Consider the following 19,224-nt stretch of genomic DNA (forward strand, 5'->3'; position numbering starts at 1 on the left):
ATGTCTGATTTGTGTTCCCACAGCCTTCTTGGAACAGAGATCACGATGACACAGCATCTACCCGTTCAGGAGGAACCCCGGGCCCTTCCAGCGGTGGCCACACATCACACAGTGGGGATAACAGCAGTGAGCAAGGTAGGAGAGGTGTTCTCATTATTCTCTTTTGCTATTTGTTTCATTTTTAAGGGTTGAAAGTCAGAATTGTCTAGTTAGTGACTATTTATACAGTTTTTTCCCCTACAATGTAAACCCCATATGAGAATCAGCTCATCTTATTTATCCCTCAACCCTTTCTTCTTCTATGCCATTCCAGCTGCCCAGCTGCCTGTCACCTGGCCACCTCCATAAAACAGGGTTAGTGAATTGACTGAGGGTAAGATTAAAGCAGTGCATTAGAAGTTGGAATGTGCATAAGAAGTATGTTACCAATACCCTACTATATCAATAAAAGTATTATTATTACTGGCCCTTAGAAGCTTTTTGAGAACTCGTGAAGGAACCCACTAGGACTCCAAATTAGCGATGTCTCACGATGCTTAGAAGGCAGTGGGCTTTTCAGAAACTCATGTTAGCTGTCCCTCTACATTGGGTTGAAGCCATGTTTCTGAATTTACTTATCTGATTCCTTAAGTGCTTGACTTCATTGCAAAGTCAGACTAACAGGAATTAGGAAATGGAAAGAAAGCAGATCAATTTGATTTGTCTTGTTCTTTGAATACACATACCTGTGTGTGTATTTGGGTGTCCATGGATGTACATGTCTGACTATGACTGCTAGGAAATAAACTTTATACGTGAAGTTAATTTTCAGCAGAAAAGGTGATCAAGTAGTCAGATGTCTTGCACTGCTTTTGATGAGACCCATTACAGCAGATTTTGTGTTCAGTTAATGCAACCAAAGTTTTAAAGGGTATTCTCTATCTGAATATAAAAAGACAGCTTTATTGAAGTTGACTCTGAGCCCAGAGTAGGTACATACTTTAAAATCTAGTTTGATGATCATGTTTCATTGGAGTGCTGTTAGATGACAAACGAATTTTGTTTTCTAACGTAAATGAGTTCTACCAATTAGAATTGCAGTCCATAGTGAATTTAACATGATTAATTTGAAAACAAAAACAGGAAAGTTAATTTTTTTTAGGCACATGTATGCCTTTTGGACTGGGAATAACTTCTACACACAGAATTTTAAGCATTTGAGACATTTTATTGTTCAAAGAAAAGTTGCTGACTTAATCACAACTGTAAGCCTAGTAAAAATGGAGCCCGGAATAGTAAACTGGTTCAGAGCCGAGGCAGAAAGAGGTAACCTCTGACCTCTGACTTTTACCAGAAAATGATATGCAGCATAAATCCACGGGGCCTTTTTTCTTTCAGGTGTGCATATGTCTATGTTATGGTGTCACTGCTCACAGCACTGTAGTTAAGGCGATGTCAGTACTTCCAATAGGAAGCCCTGTTTTCAGAATCCAGCTTATACCATGAGCCTTCAAAAAGGTGTAAATGGAATCTCAGTTCTTTTTCCTGTACTTCAAAATTGCTACATGGGGTCATAGCCTAGTGTTTTGTTTGTTTGTTTCTTTTTCTTTTTCATTTTCTGGGTTTTCAAAAAATATATCATCCACCAACAGGAAGAACTGAAGTTCAAAGTAGCTGAGCTGCTACTTCGAACTATTTGTGAACTGCTAAAATGTACTTTAATTTAAAGTTATATAAGTTTTCTTAAACCTGATCTGATAAAAGGATTTTCAGAGGGTAAATGCTCCATCCCAGTTCTTCCCCTCTGATGGTTCATAACAGGGTATTAAGGTTTGCATGATTCTTTTTCCTTCAACAAATGCTCTCCAAAGGCCAATTTAATAATGGATTTGACTATAACTAAGAGCTATAGACCCTTGACAATACTAGAGTTTTCTACTACTTTGTTTCTCATGATATTTTTTTCATAAAAGACTACCACCTAGTTGTTTTTTTAAAAAAAAAAACATTTTCACATAAATTGTTTCATTGGAATGATCTCAGTTGAAACTTTCTAAAACAATCTGGATGGCATATAAAACAGGCCTAGCCCCACTTGACAGATGAGAGAAATAAGGTATGGGTGAGTTGAAGGATTTGTTGAGTTCTCAGTGCAGTGTCAGACTTTAAATTTCGATTTCCCGATTATTTATATAAGTTTCTTGTCATCGTGCCCTCTTTCCCTGGCTGTCCACCAAAGAACTGAAGTCAATTGCTTCCACCGTGATTAAATAGAAACTTTCTGTCCTGATTTTCCCCCCTCCTCTCCCCCTGCCCAGCTTCCTCCTCCTCCCCCAGCTTGATAACACAGGTGGTAGGAGTCACACCTTTAGTCTTACCTGCCCTTCCTTCCCTGTGGGTTCTCTTTGGCAGTGTGATTTATTCCTGGCTAAATGCAGAATGGTGCCTAGAAGTGTTGCTGCAACAACTTACATACATTTTCATGCCAACCGTGACCCTTCTAAATCTTTTTTTCCTCCCTGAGACCTGTGGAGCCGGGTCTTTGTGCAGCCTTCGGATTAACTGTGCACAGTGGCTTTCCATGTTTTCCCTGTCTGCCTTTTCTGGCAGACATGGATGTGTAAGCCGTGCCAGCATTTGGCCCGTAGTGCATGTCCTAAATAGTTATTTACACAGTTTGAGTCCATTTTAGTCAACTGGGTAAATAACAGCCCTCTTCAAAAGATTTATAAATCCATAAATATGTCTTTATATATACCCAATAGACAGAAATAACTCAGTCTGTCAAGAACATATCCAAAGAGGTGTTTCCCCTACAGACAGGAGTAATACATATTTTAAAACTTTCTCTACTGTATTATTTGTACTGCGTTTTCTTTTTTCCTCATTCCTTTTCAATTTTCACCACTTCATTATGGCACCTGTGGAACAAAAAAAAAGAAAGAAAGAAAGAAATCCTCTAGGCTTTGGTCCTCTGTTAAACAACCTATCTGCTACACAGTGTAGGCATATAATAGACTGTGTATCTCAACTGAGTCCTGTTCTTTTGGACTTTCAAAGTAAATAAAATAAAATAAGTTGCCCAGAAAATTCACAATGTTCTGACAGATTTCAAAATATAGTAACAATTTCTAGTTAGAGTTTCAGCAATTTGAGAGGTATTGAGTGCTTTGATAATTTGCCAGAATAATGGCTATTGTGACTGATGGAATAGTTTTAGTAAAATTTTTACCTAAGCATAAAAAAATAAAAAACAGAATTCCATCTTAGGCATTCTAAAGGGAGTGTATGTCAGGTAAATAATTAAGAAAATACCAAAGATAATGTTTTTCTTTAGAGATTTAATGTTTATTCATGATTTACATAACAAATCTTTTCCCCAACTCAAAGTATTTATTATGCAACTTTTCCTTATGACATCACTTTTATTTACTATTAACACTTGTGGCTTCCTTCACCTTAATAGTGAAGCACCTTTAAATTGGCATTGAAAAGGAAGGCCTAATAAATGCATTTGGTGGAGGGTTCTGTTGCTGTTGCTACCACATTGATTTTGTCTACTCTTTAACTTCCTCAAAGTACTTCCAAAGGTATGAGATTAAGTCCTTATTTTATCCCTGTCAACTATTTGCTATTTTCCTATTTCAAAAGAGATAAAAGTACAGCTCAGAAATATTGGAGAATGAGTAACTGTCGGAGTTAGTCCTAGAATCTCCATCTCTTGGCTTTATGCCTACTTCAGGATCCCCAAGCAGAGTCTCGTAAGCTGAGGTACACCTCAGCAGATACATGCCTCTTTCATGTGTCTTTTATGTCCTACTGTGTGCGGCTGCACTAACGACCATAATTAGGGTCTACTGTAGGAAGTGTGTGGTTTGGAGTGGGAGAGCATCAAGCAAACTGTGTGTGTTTTTGCACTCCTTCCCCAGAAAGCAGCCACTCTACAACTCATAAGCGGCTTTAGCTATGACTGACCACATTTTGCGTTTGGCACTTCTCCCTTTGTGGCTCCAAGTCAAGAGAGATGAATACATGATAGCACTAAAATAATAAAATAACATATATTAAGGGGCTGACAGCGTATTTTCATCTCTCGTTTTGTAAAGGAGGTCACAGAAGTTCAGAAAGGCTAGAAAACTTCCCCCAAATCACATACTGGTTGGTGGTAGATTTAGGAATTGAACCCGTGCAATCTGACTCCAGAGCCCAAGCTCCTAACTATGGCATCCTTTTTGATAAAGTACGTTGGTGTGGCTAGGGATGGGAAAAATAGGTCATCCAATGGGCAGTCTTCCCGTTGACACCTTCCCCAGTGTTTGCGCTGGGTCTGGCACTGTGCTCTGTAATAGTGACCGAGCTTCGAATAGGACATAATCAACATTAGCCTCAAGGGGGGTTATACTTTGCTGGTGAGTGAGAATCTGTTTTTTTTGTGTGTGTGTGTGTGCTAAGTAGAATGGTGATTGAGATATTTACAGAAGAGCCTGATGATTGATATGATTAATGTGTATTATGTATTAAGAGCCTATCCCATTTCATTCATTCAAAGATTTATTGAATTGAGACTAGGAACATAGAAAAAAAAAGTAAGGGCATTTTTCTGGCAGAACATTTTCCACTTGAAACTCATCTCATTTTCCTCTTTTGTAAGGATAAAGAAAAAGTATTATTTCTACATTGAAATTTGATGTAAAACATTTCCACCCTAAAGGACTTTAATGGTCCCTAGAACCTCTAAAAGCCACTTATGAACTTCTTCTTTTAGGGGCTGGACTCAGATCAACAATAGTATCTTTGCTCCCACTTAAAAAAAAAAAAAAGCAAAAACAGCATGTTTCTTTAAAAAGGGACAATTGAAAAGCACTGCTACTTCTTTATAATAAAGTATCAATAGTTGCATTGCCTCCCACTGCCCCATCCCCCTTCCACGCCTGCTTTTGTATGAGTTCAGGCAACCTATAGGCAGAAGGCAATTCCATTTATTATTGAAGGGATTCTCAAGGCCGTTGTTTCAGACCTGTGAAGCCAGCAGGCAGGATGGGAGGGGGTTGGAAGCAAGGAGAGAGGGAGGTGGGGAAGGGCCACATTATGTTCCAGATGACTAAGCAACGATTTATATACCAGCTCGCCTTTTTACATGAAGAAGAAAAGTAATAACAGCCCAAACCCAGGCATTTGAAACAGTCAGCTGTCTGATGAATAATGGGATAGGTGGGAAGGAGCGCTCTGATTGGATGTCTTAATGAGCACATTTCGCACAGAGTTTGGGCTGCAGTTCCCCTTGACCTTTGCCCTTTATTGACCAAACTGACACTTCATTTTTCACATACTTCCAATTATGGCTCGGCTTAAGTGTTGCCCTCCCTCCTTTATTTCTTTCCTATGGACAACTCGAGAGTGGTTGAGGCCACAGAAGATATTTTAATTTGAAAAATTACCTTAGCGACTCAGGTTTAGGATGTAATCTATAATCTGCAGTTTTTCAGATGAAAACACAAAGTGAATACTGCTTGTTTAGAAATAGTTTTCTTTCTTTCCTTTTTAAAATTCCAACCGACTTTAAAAATGAAATGTTTATAATAACTGAGGAACACTAAAAAAGGAAAAAATAAGTTTTAAAAATAGTTTGTTAGTTTTTTTTTCATTTCATTTGTCTATTGGTCAGAGTGATTTGAATGAGCAATTTTTGTTCACAGTTACTTCTTAAACCTTGTACTTCTCAGGGAATTTCTTATATTTCAGTTGCACTCTAATGCATTTATAGTGGACAGAAAGGAAAAGTAAAATATAATTGTGACTACAGGCCTCAGCCCTTAGACCATTGCAGCCCTGTGTGTTACTTTAGTTACATTTAACATTGGACTGCAAATTAAAGTGTGGCCTTTGCACACAGTAGCAGGCAGAATAGGAAAGTGATTACCTGATGGGAAAAGTCAGGTGTAAAAAAGTAGGGGAAGTTATTATACTCTACAAATCCTTATTATCAAAAGGTCTATATTATTAACTTATCAAACATGTTGAATTAGATATATAGACAGAATTGTTTTCCCAAGAACACCCCATATGAGATTTATCTTTCCTTTTATTGACTCATCAAATGTGAGTAACTGTTTTCGGTTCTCTATTTGCTTGACTTTTAGCATCATGAAAGCAGGTCACCTTAAAAGAAGGAAAAATAACTTTATCATGAAAAGTAGTAATGGTATATTTAGGGGCATGAACTTGGCTATAAGTGTTTTCACGGAAAGTGCATCTTCTCACTTTTAGGCAATATTACTAGTAAACTTAGGGTTATTATTTTTCATCTTAAACAACTGAAAAATGTGTTTGAAATTATTTACTCCCAAATAAATTTTCCTCTAACACAGAAGTATTTGTCTCCAAAATGGATGAAGTGTTACCTACTTTATTATGTAGCCCTCTGGCATATCCATGGCATATTTTTACTATAATATGGTAATAAAAGAATATGTAAAAGGCAGACAAAGGTTCTGTCTTTTTCTCTAAGGTGACCTCTGTTACCAAGTAACTGCTTTACTTATGAGCTTATTAAAAACTCAAAAAAATGAGCTTTTCATACTTCACAGGCATTGATGTGAAAATGAGCTGTCCTGTGAGTAGTTTTCTTGATCATTTTTAGAACAATTGATTAGCCAAAGAGCTACTGTCATTAGTTGACATTGACTGATAGCAATTTGTCACAAGCTCTGAAGGTCAGCTAGACGGTTGGAGTTTCAGCATGCCTTTGATTGACCTTTACCGATTCCATCCTCATGTGATTGGGTTTGAATAGGTCTGAACCTCAATTGGAAAAGACAGGGCATTAGTCAACTGGGTCATTTCTTATATTTTCTGTTGATTGCTCATTTTTATTTATGCGTGAATTCATGGTCTGGATGGCTTATCAAATTTTTGTACTCTAATTTTTGAAACTCAAAAGGTGTGATACTTGTTAAGTATGGCCTTAAAACCACAATTCTGTTTTCCCATTGGTTTGCAATGTTACAGTGGATTTGGTATGTTACGTAGACTTTGTTATTGACACTTGCCATTGTCACCTGTGCAGATACTGGGGCTTTGTTGTATGTGGTAGATTGGAATTTTGTTGTTGGTGTTGCCGTTATAGTTGTTTCTTAAGAAATACCAACTCTGGTGTGACTTCTAAAATTAAACACCAATTCTTTGAGTTTCCTAGAATTAATTACATTGGTCTCTCAAGAGTCATGTGGTAGCTTTAAATAAAAAAATGAGTGTTAAAGAATTATATGAATGATGATGTTAAGTCATTCATCATTTAGCTCTGCAGTCAGAAGATATGAAAACTTTTAAAATGGTATCTTCTTTTCAGTTTCACTCAGTCTGCTGTAAATTAGAAAAAGCTCCCCTGTCTGTATCAGCATTAGTCTTTCAGAGTGGAATATATTTCCTATTGTAGTGGACCCAGAAGTTACTGGTTTAATGCTCAGTTCTTTCTTCCTAAAACTGTAAGATATTTCTCCAAAATGCATCACATAGAGAATATATTCTGCACTCATGTTAATAGCATGCATTTTATTGCCTTATATAAATAATGAAAATGGTGATATGAAGATTCAGAAATGCAGATCTTAATGTGTAATTATTTAATTCGGTTTCTAAATAAGGCCTGTCTTTCCTCCTACTCCCTTTCACCTTCCCTTCTTCTCTTGGTTCTGCATGGAGTTTTAAACTATAAGCAATAACTTGTTTTTCAGGTCAGCCCTTGTAGGCATACCAAGGCCACTGCACATAGCCTGGTACAGCTTAGACATGTGTTTCAGTTTCTACCCAAGAAAATAAACCAGGAGAGAATCCATTGTCCCAGGTGGTGATTTTTCACATGGTGTCATTCTTGGCAAGGCCGAAGTGACAAAGTTAATTTTAGGGAAGCATCTATTTAATATAGCCCAAAGAGATAAAGAGTCTAGTATTGTATTCACTTCTGTAGATGGGCAAAATATTATCATGAGTTGTATTTAATGTGAGAAATGTAAATTTATGCATTCTAGTCAAGTCATCAAAAATGGATTAAGCACTTATGTGTGGCAGGTGCTCTGTGTGAGGCTATAAAATGAGCAGGTCATACGTAACATTTGCCCTCAGGAAGTTCGTGTGTGCTACCAAGAACATCAAGCATATGTAAGTGCAGTATTCACTAAATACTGAATATTTTTAGGGAGCTATGAGTGTATTTATTTCACAACATGCCAATGACCCAGACATGGTGAACTCTGTGGTCAGGTATATTGACCAAAAGACAAGATAAGAGGTATTTGGCCTGACTCGCAGGGGTACACTATTACCTTGGTCCTTTCTGACTATCACAGAGACTTGGCATCTAGGGGGCCCTGTAAGGTTAATTTTGATCCATAGCCCACTCTTGGGAACTTGGTTCAGTTCTCCCACACAGCCACGTGGCCACCAAGGGCCTCTGCAGTGTGAACCACTTGTGCCATCATTGCTTTTTCCACCATTAGTCACCTGGCTGCCAACTCGTACTGCTCCTCTTCAGGGGACCTTAACATTTTGGTATGGATCCCTTTGATAATCTGGTGAAGTCGATGGATATCTTGTCGGAATAATACTTTTATTAATGCATACAATAAAATACATAGGACTACATGGAAAATAAATATATTGAAATCTACTCATTGAAATACTTTAAAAAACCTATGGTCATTTAATAATAGGAATGCTTTGTTAAATATGCATTAAATAAGAAGATCTAGCAGTAATTCTATTTTCTACCTTATTTTTGAATTAATGGTGAATGTAATGATGTTTTAAGATATTTGTTAACAACTGTATTGTGATAAGTAAATGTGATTTCCACTGGTGACAGTCACAGGTCCCACTAATAGTTCTGTGGTTTGTTACTTACCTGGATACACACTTGAAAGAAATACTAATTCCTATTAGAGGTGAGTTAGAAGAAAATGTAATGTTTTCCCTTTCCAAGTACGTGGATCTTCTGAATTCTAGCTATGGACCTCTTTGTGGGAGTGGGTCTATGTAGCCCAGGTTAAAAACTTCTAAACTTAAGTATCACTTGCAGGAAGTATTCTGTGAACCTATGGATTGGAGAAAGTGAGCCTTTTCTGTGGTCTCATAATATCCCCTGTCTTATCCTTTCTCACATATTGAAATGGTCCATTCATGCATTAGCCTTCTCAGGACACTCATGGGAAAGCACTAGTCTTCATCTTTAAGTATTCTGTGCCCAGCACAGTTATGGGCACATGACCATTGATGGGTAATTATTAAATAGGATCAGGAACTCTCTCATGCTTTCAAACTGTGATTACACGACATTCCCTCAGGACTGATTTCTTCTGGATGCCAGATGGCTATTCTCACATGGCTAATCTCACATCTCTGTCGAAATGTAAATAGATACAGTCTCACCTGTCCTGACTCCCAGAGATGCCTTTGAACAGGGAGTCTCAAGGAACAATTCAGTGGGTAGCCCTTTTTAGCAGTTGGTGGTAGATGGCTTTAGGGATGTTCCTTAAATCATACCACCCACCTAATTCCCTGTTCTTCCTACTCCTACTCTTGGGTACCACCCTCTGTCCCTGAATGAGCTTCTTATAAAGGATAGGTGGGGACTGGTAGAAGCATTTTAGTATCTTTTTGAGTGATCTTAGGGTGGGGGGCAAGAATGAATTCTGAGACAGGACCCTGTGGCAGCAGTAACTACGTTACCCTAAGCGGCTGCTTTTATGTCCTTTGCCGTTCCCAGCAGCAGACATGATTCCATCCCTTGGGATGTGATATTTAGCTTTGCTCTGGAATTTATCTCTCTCTTCCATGAATGCTAGCACTAATTAAGGATAGTGGTAGAGGTTTTGGCTGTTGGCCTAGCAAAAACTAACCCAAACAGTAAATTTATGCCAAACATTTTCCTTAAAAAGGGGTAGGCGTTGTCTACCTCTTACATTGATTGGTCCCAGAAGTGTAGTTGGTAAGTTGGGTTTTGCTCAAGTGTCTGGCTTTGTGGATTAGTTCAGTCTTGCAGATAATTTTCCGTAATTACTTAACCTAAAAGCATTCTATTTGATTAGTACAATTAGCTTTGGCTTTCCCCCATTTACCAATATCAACCCATATGCGTTCTCTCCCTAGACATAGATCATCTTCTTTTCTAACAAGGAATGAAAGAACTTCCTTTTACTTATTTCCATAGCAGGAGAAAAAGAGAACCTGACTTTATCTAGACAGTCTTAAATTTCCTTCAAAATCACATATTTTTAAGAAAGGAGGAATTGAAGAGTCAGTGCAGAAAATATCGAAGTTGCCGATAGGCTCGTTGCTAGATTATTAGCATTAGATCAATGGTATTTCTTTAAAAACTTTCATTTTTTGTAATTTAGATCCTTTCTTTAGTGCCCCAATTACAATGAACCTGTGACAACAGGATAGGGAGTACCTCGAGACCCTTTTGTATTTGATACCTTAGGGAAAAAGGGTATATCTTAATTTTAAAGTACATTTTAATATTCTCTCCTTTATTCTAAGATAGGATTTAAGGAAATCAAGATGATAAAAATATACAATAAGATAAAAATAAGTAGATGAAGAAGTTATAATGAAAGGAAAATAAGTAAGAGGCAATCATGAGAGTAGTTCAAAACAATATGGATTATAAGATCACGCACAGATACATGTACAGTTGCTGGAAATAGGCAGCTAATTTGGCTCTGAGCTTCCTGGCAACCAAAATGAAGAGTGAAATATAATAAGTTACAAGATTTATGACATCTATGGAGGTTGTTCAGAAAATTCCCTTTGACTGGCATAAAGACCTGAGAGAAATTCTCCCACATGTCCTCACATAGGGATCCAGAGAGATGGCATAGACTGACATCTTCATCGTCACTTGCAGGACTTCTTGGGTATTTCTCTTAGCTTCTAGTGCAATACTGCAAATCTAAGTGCCTGATAAATGTTTGATTGACTGATTTGATGCGATGCCTAGGTTCATATTCAGGCCATTGTTACTTTAACTCCTTGATAGCTAAGCTAGTCTTGATTTCCATGGTTGAAACAGGTGACGATCTGTCTTAATATGAGCCAAGATCCTTATTATTTGGTGATGCCATGGGACCTTTTCTCACATTTCTGTCTCCTTCTTCTGACCATTTTATGGTGGATCAACTCCATTCTTTAGTCTTTTTGCCCTCTACCTGGGGCCAGGGATACAAGTGGGAATGTTCTCATCATTCTGGTTGTTGTCCCCTGAAATAGGTTTAATGGAGCCATAGAGAGTCAGATATGCAATGGTTAATATGGAGATGTCAAGGGGCTGAGGTAGGATGCCAGAACAGTTAAGATTCAGGTGCCATAGTCTTTAAAAATGAAAGTTCTGAGGAAATATGATTTTAACATATAAAATTGGAGTCGGCTGTGTGTTATGAATATTTGGTTTACCACATCCCAGCACCAAGAACAGCCCCTTATGTGAAAGGTATAAATTTAGTGCAAATAGAAGATATTTTTTGATATTATGAATTTTGAGCTTATGAAAGGAATACTCCCAAAGGTGAAGACAGAAATAGTTTCATTCACCAACTTAATGAGTAGTAATTGAACAACTACTATGTACTAGCCCAGTGCTAGATGTGAGATGTCAAAGAGGCCATTCCTGGAATCGAGAAACTGACAGTCCAGGGGAGGACCAAACAGTGAACTTATGGTAGGTTAAGTCTTATGACTTAAGTCTTAGGCTCAGTGTAATTCGGAAGTAGAGGAATGGCACCTAACAAATGGGCAAAGATGAGGCAATTGCCCTCTATGGCAGGCATTCTTGATGGATCACAGCATCCTCTCTCATCAAGTCTGAATGGGACGCAGATGTGGGGTACTTCATCACACAGCCCTCAAGGTGACCACTACCCATCTCCCAGAGTTAGCCCTCAAAGAAATTCGCTTTTTTATTTCCAATCTCCCACCTGGCTCCTCCAAGAGAGTGAGTCTCTGATGGAAACCTGGGACAGATGGAGAAGTAGTAGAGCATGTGAGGCAAAGAAATTAGTTGGTGTAAAGATATAAAATAAAGTGAAAGCATGACACTTCAGAGGCTTTGCGTGTGCCTCAGCATGGGCAGAGAACAGGGTGTGGGGAAGCTGGAGTCTAAAGAGGTGAGGGCAAGAGGTGGCAGGAGCCAGACCACCAAGGCTCATGGATGCTGTCTTCAGAAGTTGGAGTTTGTTTGTGAGGCAGTGGAGAGACCTTGAAAGCGTCAGAGTTGTGCCTTGGTCAGGTCTGAGTGAGGGAACACTCAGTGTGGGGAAGGGCTGGAGACAGCACTACAGTTTTACAGAAATGCTGAGGCATGTAGTTAAGGCAGAGGCTAGGGGGCTGAAGAAAAAGCTTTTGAGGAGGACACTGGACCAGACTGAGAGACCGAGTTGTCTGTGGGGCGGTGGGTATGGAAGGATTTAGGATCATGCACAGTTTTAAGACTACTGCCCTGTAGCTTCAATGTAGCTTCACCTCTCTAGCTATGGGGACAATATAGCTGGCTGTTGCTGACTGTGGTTTTGCCCCACACCCTGGGTGGACAGAAGTGACATTTTCCCATCTCTTCTCTATGCCACCCTTGTTTCCCTTGAAGAAGGTTCTGGCTCCATGGGACGAGGAGTTGCATGGAAAGGAAGAGGCCACCCATGCTATCATGGGAATTTGGTGACTCATTTCTTCAGTTTACTCCTCTGAAAATGAGGTGACTTCCCTCTTTGCTTGGCAACTGATTAATGAACATTTCCTGAGCTTTTGCAGAGTAGATGTTTTGTTTCACGGGCCTTCATGCTCATGCGCTTCCAGTGGATTTTAACCCTGGTGTGCTTCAGCCTGTCCACTTCCCAGGCTAATTTTTCTTTTTATGTATAATCTTCAAATGATCTGCTGAAGACTTACTACATTCTGAGATTGGAAATAGGATGCTTTTATGCCTGCTGATACAGCTCTGTTTACATTTACTTTTTGCCAGAATGTTAAAGAAAGAAGGATAATTTTTTAAATACTGAAATAGTATTTTTTTCTTTCTAACAATACTATCACCTGGTACTTAGAATGTTTGTATCGAAAGTTGTCTTTAAAAATAGTGCACCTCATTTTGTGTGTCTAGAATTTGTTTTCAGCTTTTACTTTCTTTCCCAGGATGTGGGTTTATGTATTTTTAGAAGGATTGTCCATTGATTCTATTCCAGACGTCCTGATGCTCTTGGTAGGAAAGGAGTCAGTGTTGGACAACATTAATTGCTCTGTTAAATGATGGGGTGCTAATAACGGCTACATAGGGAGAAGTGAAACCATTTACCTTTTAGGCTTTAGGAGTGTTCCTGGGTTCATTGTTCAGAACAGAATTGGAGGCAATGGGTTTGCATTATGTGAGTTAGAATCATCATCTTAGATGTAGCTATAGTCCTTAGATTTGATTTTCATATTTCAAATGGAGGCAGTAGATTTGACATGTCTTGTTTTGCAGCTGGAACAGGTTCTATTTTTAATCTGTAAGTCAAAAATGGCATGGAGCCATGTACTGCCCAGATCCAAATGCATAACTCCTGTTGATATCAGTGAGTTTCATGATGGATTGGGAAGAAGTATGTGGCCTTTATTCCAAATATCTATCTGACTCTTTAGAATTAAACATGCTGAACAAATCCTACCACTTTTCAAGTTAAAATGAAGGGTTTTCTAATGTAGCAACCATGCTGGCTTAAAGGAATGATACAACACTTCCAAGTAGACACACACACATAACCGTAGAATTGGTTTTTGGGCAGAGAGAGGGAACTTGGCTCAGGAACCTGGGAGGCATGGTAAAGAACATGGCTGTACTGAGCTACACAAATTGCCTTTAAACAGAAAAGATAAGAGGAAAGAGCCTCTCTTTTGGATGGAAGGAATTCTGCTCATGGAAGTACACAAATTATTTTTGGTGAGTAATTCTAGTAGGAGCCCTCTTGTACTTCCCCACTCTTGCTACCCAGCAGTGGGAATGGTATGGCAATATTTATTCAGAATTGACTGATGTTTGCATTGATAAATAAATGTACTGAAATCATAATTGTTATAACAGGATTGTTTGATTACCTGGCAGTGGCCTTGTTCTGAGATCGCTTTTGGATCACCTGTTTGTTGGGAACATTTGACAGATCTCATGTTTATTACCCAATTGAATATCAGTAGCAATTGCAGCTAAAGATATACAAAAATGCAAGTACTTGTTGACCTTGACTTTTTTCCACAACAGATTGGACTTGATGGCTCTATTGCTGTTGAACTGATAAGGGTTATAAACAGTAGTTTAAGGAAAATATTTTATTCCCAGAGGAAAGTGCCCTATTTGCTGTGGGAAATGGCAGCAGACATGTATACCCTTGGCCAGATTTCCTTAATCCACCTTTATTTGAGCTGTGGGAAAAAAATATGGGGGAAAACTTTTTATGGCTCTAATGTACAATTGCATAGATTGTTATAACTTGTGAATAGTGTAGCTAACAGATTGAATACAGTTTTAGGAGAAGCCAATGATGTTTCTATGATTTATGATACTTAGCAATATGATTTCTTTTGGAACTATCACATTAATATAATGTTCTGTTTTCAGAGAGGCAGATCTCATAAAAATGCAATAGACTCATGGTGCCAAAATGCTCTTTCAGATTCAAATTAAAAGCATTAATTGCCATTGGTTAGTGATTTCACTAGGGGAAAAGAGAAAAATTGACCTAGTAAATATATTTACATGGGACACTGCAGAAGCGCACTGGGAGATGTGGAAATCAGCACTTGCTTTTGGGCACAAAGTCCTAAGTTCCAGATTTGAATCAAGAAACTCTGGGCCACTAAGGATTCCCATTTCCTGGGGAGGCATAAAGCCTCGGCAACCTGTCCTATTTGCTCTTAAAAATCCCACTGTATTTTCCTTTCGGGGAGAGGTGCTTTGGTTCAATGCCACTGGCTTCAACTTTTGCTCTTAAAATGTTGTTTTGATGAATAGTGTAGTGACGGCTGAATTGATTTCTGTGCATAAACAGTGGCCTAGATTCTTGCCCTGTGGAAATCCATGGAATTATAACTGTAGGTTCCCAGAGTGATAAGAAGTAAGCAAATGATTAGATATGCATGCAGGAAAAAAATTGAGATGCTCATAGAATGGAAATAAGGGTCTATATAATTTGCAAGTTTAATGTAAACGTAAGCCACTAATATAACTAATAAGTTAATGCTAATATGTGAGAGTAAGTATATGTAATTCTAATCATTTTCTATTTGGTGTTTTCTCAAAGAGTTCTGAGCAAAAATGTACTGTATTGAAATATGTCCCTAGCTACCCAGGATGAAAATCTGGTGTGCTGACAACTGTGGCTCTTATGAAACCTCCGAGATACTAGGGACTCAAATTTCTCTCTAGATAGACATTGCAGGACAATTTGAGACCGCAGAATCTAAGGCAGAATTTCTCGAGAGAGGTTTAAGTACACTGGGCTGTAAGATTTATCCAGTAGATCCAAACTAAGAGGTTGTACAACAAGCCTTTGTAATTAATCGTAGTCACTACTATCAATTAATTACATAGGCTATATTTTTCCTAAAAATATTTGACTTTTTATTCTATTTTTCAAAGCACATCTGACAAGTTTTGGATAATTTTTTTAGAGAGCAGTTTCTCTGAATGAAATTTTCAAATATAAGTAAAGAAAGCCATACCATATGTAACCAACAAGGATTTTCATGCTGTCTTTAAAAAAGCCATAACGACGGAATAGAAGAGTTCCACTCTCCCCAGGCTTCTTTGCTAGGCCCCATTTCTTTGCGCATGAATTTCTTTGGAGAATAACTGCTTGCTGACTTCCACTTTTCTATGAAACTTTTGTGAAGAACAGTGGAAACTTTTGCAATAATGGATGCCATTGCAGATTGTTATGATGTCCATTACTTGGTGAGTGAAATTAGGAATAGTTTATTTCTGACCTGGCACACTGTTCCCTGCAACAGAAAGACTGTAACCTAAAATCTTTGAACACACACAGATGCACACATGCGCGCGCACACACACACACACACACACACACCACCCTCAGGATTACTGGTGATTCTCTGGTTAATATGTTAGAAATGAACGGAGGTGAGTCTGCTACTGCAGAGTGTCCTGGTCCCCTGCAACAGGACGGCACTGGGGACTCTCAGCTCAGGCTGCTGTTGGCTCAGTGAGGGGGAATGTGGGAAGGGCATATTCTACATTCCTCCCAAGTGGTCACTGAAGGATGTGGCAAGGACGTGAATTGTTTGTGGCTGGCTCTCTATCCTGCTGCTAGGAAAGACTTCTGCGTTTATCTGCATTTTTCTGAGCACCAGTCGCTGTGTAGTTACCTCGTAGGCCACTTTGTGGGAAAACTTTCTTTATGGTGGATGACGTTGCATTTCTTGTCACTTCCTCAAATTCCTTCCCGCTGCCTATCAGCATTGCCCTGGACTTATCTGGGTTGAGCTCCAGCCAGCCAGAGCTAATCCAGGTTCCTATTTCAGAGGAGCAGAATGACAGCAATGACGCTGCCATTTCTTGGCTTGTGACCTGGGGTCCTAGGGGAAAGTCAAGAGAAGAGGGGTTAGAGAACTGGGGGCCATTGGCTTGATTTTCAGTCCTGGTATCCTAAATCTCGTCTTTACTCCCATTAGTCTTATTCTCCATAAGGCTGACAATATAATTTATTTTGACATGGAATTGGATGTAACTTATCCAACTTTGGTCTAAAGAAATACCTGAGCTCGCTTTCATTCCTGCTGTCGTTGGCTCTGACAATTTTGAGCCTCTGAGGCAGTCTTATGAATTGGGACTTAGAGGATCAGAGACATATGGCTCTTTTGTTCTCATCTTCCATTATTTAACACATATTTATTGAATATTGAGCCATGTCCAATGACGAGTGATGGGAAAAATCTAACAAATATTTTTTCATGCTTTCAGTTTATGAAATGTGTCCACCTAACTTAATTTGTGAGCCTTACACCATCCATTTGATAGTAGGGCAGCTATTTACATCTCCATTTTTAGGTAAGTATTGCCAAAGTCTGACAGGGAATAAGTGAAAAAAACCTTAGGACCTGGATCAGCCAGCTTTTTCAACTCCAATACTTTTTGTATCAGGTTAAGAAGTAACTCAGTAAGTGATATCTTTTGGTTTATTTATTTCTAAAATGCACTCACCATTAGGAAGGAGCTTTAGAAGAAACTGATCAGGCACTGCTTTGCGTTATAGTTCATTCATTTGTTCATTCATTCATTCGTTTATTCATTCACAGAGTACTTCTTGTATACCAGGCGCTGTGTGAAAAACTGAGACAATAAAGATGAATAAGACCAATTCCTGCTCTCAGGGAATTTAGAGTTCAGTGTTTATTGCTCTCTTCACTCCTGAATTAAGAAACGTCTGGGACAAATACAGTTCCTGACACTGTTCTCTTTAAGAGTTACCTACTTTTTCATCCAACTCAATTGATACTTTTACTAATTTGGGGGCAGGAGAGGTTTCAGTGTATGATTAGATCTGAAGCAATCTTCCACTGGTCTCTCCTCATGGAAAAATGGCTTAGGTTCTCCTTCTTTGGGCAGAAGAACAACCTAAACTCACTTATAAAATGAGAGTAATATTAAACAATTTAATATATAGAACTTAGAACAGTGCCTGGAACATTGCAAACATTATGTATGTGTTAGCTGCTATCATCATCGTCGTCATCATCATCATCATCATCATCATCATCATCACCATCATCATTTAGTATGTTTTTCTCTATGGAAAAGAAAGACTCTGGTTAGGACTAGTGCTCATTTCTGAGTGTGAATGGTGATGTAACAAGGAATTGAGAATGTGCTACTATTCCAAAATGTGTCTTCACTTTACATGGAGAGTGTTTATTTGCCTTTTTGTGCCAAGAACACAAAAAAGGGGATTTCGAACTTGGTGGGACACCTAGATGTCCACTCATCCAAGACTTCCTTCTATCGCCCATCACTCTCAAATGTCCCAAGTTATAAATCTGTCACTTCTATGTTAGGAGGCAATGATGAGGAAGTGAATGATTAAGAAGAGACTTAGATTGCAGATGATACTTTTGTAACCCAAGGCCAGTGGACCACTGGATTCTTTTAAAACAATGGTTAGTCTTATTTCTATACCACATATTAAGGTGTCCATGATAAAATTAGGTTTGCTGTGTCAGTTAAGGTGACACTTATTGGGTGGCATACCTCCTGTCGATGGTCAGATTGAGACAAGGTTCTGTGTTCTCTGAGGACCAAGGTGGAATTTATCACGGGAGCCCTGTTAGGATGGAAAATGTAATTTACTCACTAACAAAGTTACTTCTCATGTCTCTGATCTCATCTCGTCACAATAATCTTTGGTCTTTGATGAAGCTATTGGACAGTATCAGACTTTTGAATTTCAAGATACCATGTTTCAGCAAATTTTAAGATATGGGAAGGTAGTCCTTGGTATTCAGATAAATTTTACCATATAGTATATAGAGCTTGAGGACTAAGTTTATAGCAGTTGCAGTTGGTAAAATCGGGTATCTCTTACCTATTAATAGTGAATAGGAAATGTTAATTCTGGAAAGTTATGAGGAAACAAAACTAGATTTACAGCAGATGTTTATTGTTTATGGCAAATCAGCTTTATTATTTCTTTCACTTGCAAAATTACTGGTGATGCTTGCCTGCCCACTCTCCTTCTCCCCCGCCTTATTGTTCATGTCTCTCTTTTCTCTCCATTATATGTAGTGTTGTAGCCTGGTCATGATGAAAGCATAGACAGTCTATTTCCTATTTTGACTATTCAAATTGTTTTTATTCACTCTTTCAGGACATAGTAATGTGCTTGAATTTTTGCTATTAGTTGCAAACCCTTCTGTTTTCAAGGGAGTATAGGGTTTCCTAACAACCAAACATGATCCACTTCCCTTTAAATAGAGGAATTTCTTCTACGTGTGGTGATGATTCTCTTCTATTGTAGCACAATACAGTGACAATGTTCAGGGATCCTCATACTAAGCCAAGGATGTTACATAGAGAAGGCAAAACACAGGGCAAGAGTTGTGGAGCATTGCACTGCGATTCTTTTTCCATGTATTACTTGTTAATATTTCCCCAAATTTTTAAATTGTTTCATACACACAGAAAAATAGAATGAATAGTATAATAATGCCCACCAA

At 38.5% G+C, this 19,224-nt stretch overlaps 1 protein-coding gene across 2 annotated transcripts in view; it reads left to right on the forward strand.

Annotated features, from left to right (window-relative positions):
• Positions 1-19,224, forward strand: part of MEIS1 (Meis homeobox 1) — a 129,331-nt gene that overhangs the window by 28,405 nt on the left and 81,702 nt on the right. For both annotated transcript variants that reach the window (XM_016137885.2, XM_016137888.2), the window contains exon 7: positions 24-135. In XM_016137885.2, coding sequence (XP_015993371.1) covers positions 24-135 — 112 coding nt within the window. The remainder of the gene's footprint in view (positions 1-23; positions 136-19,224) is intronic.

This window comes from Rousettus aegyptiacus, unplaced genomic scaffold, assembly GCF_014176215.1.
Source record: "Rousettus aegyptiacus isolate mRouAeg1 unplaced genomic scaffold, mRouAeg1.p scaffold_m13_p_7, whole genome shotgun sequence".
Classification (NCBI taxonomy): Eukaryota; Metazoa; Chordata; class Mammalia; order Chiroptera; family Pteropodidae; genus Rousettus; species Rousettus aegyptiacus.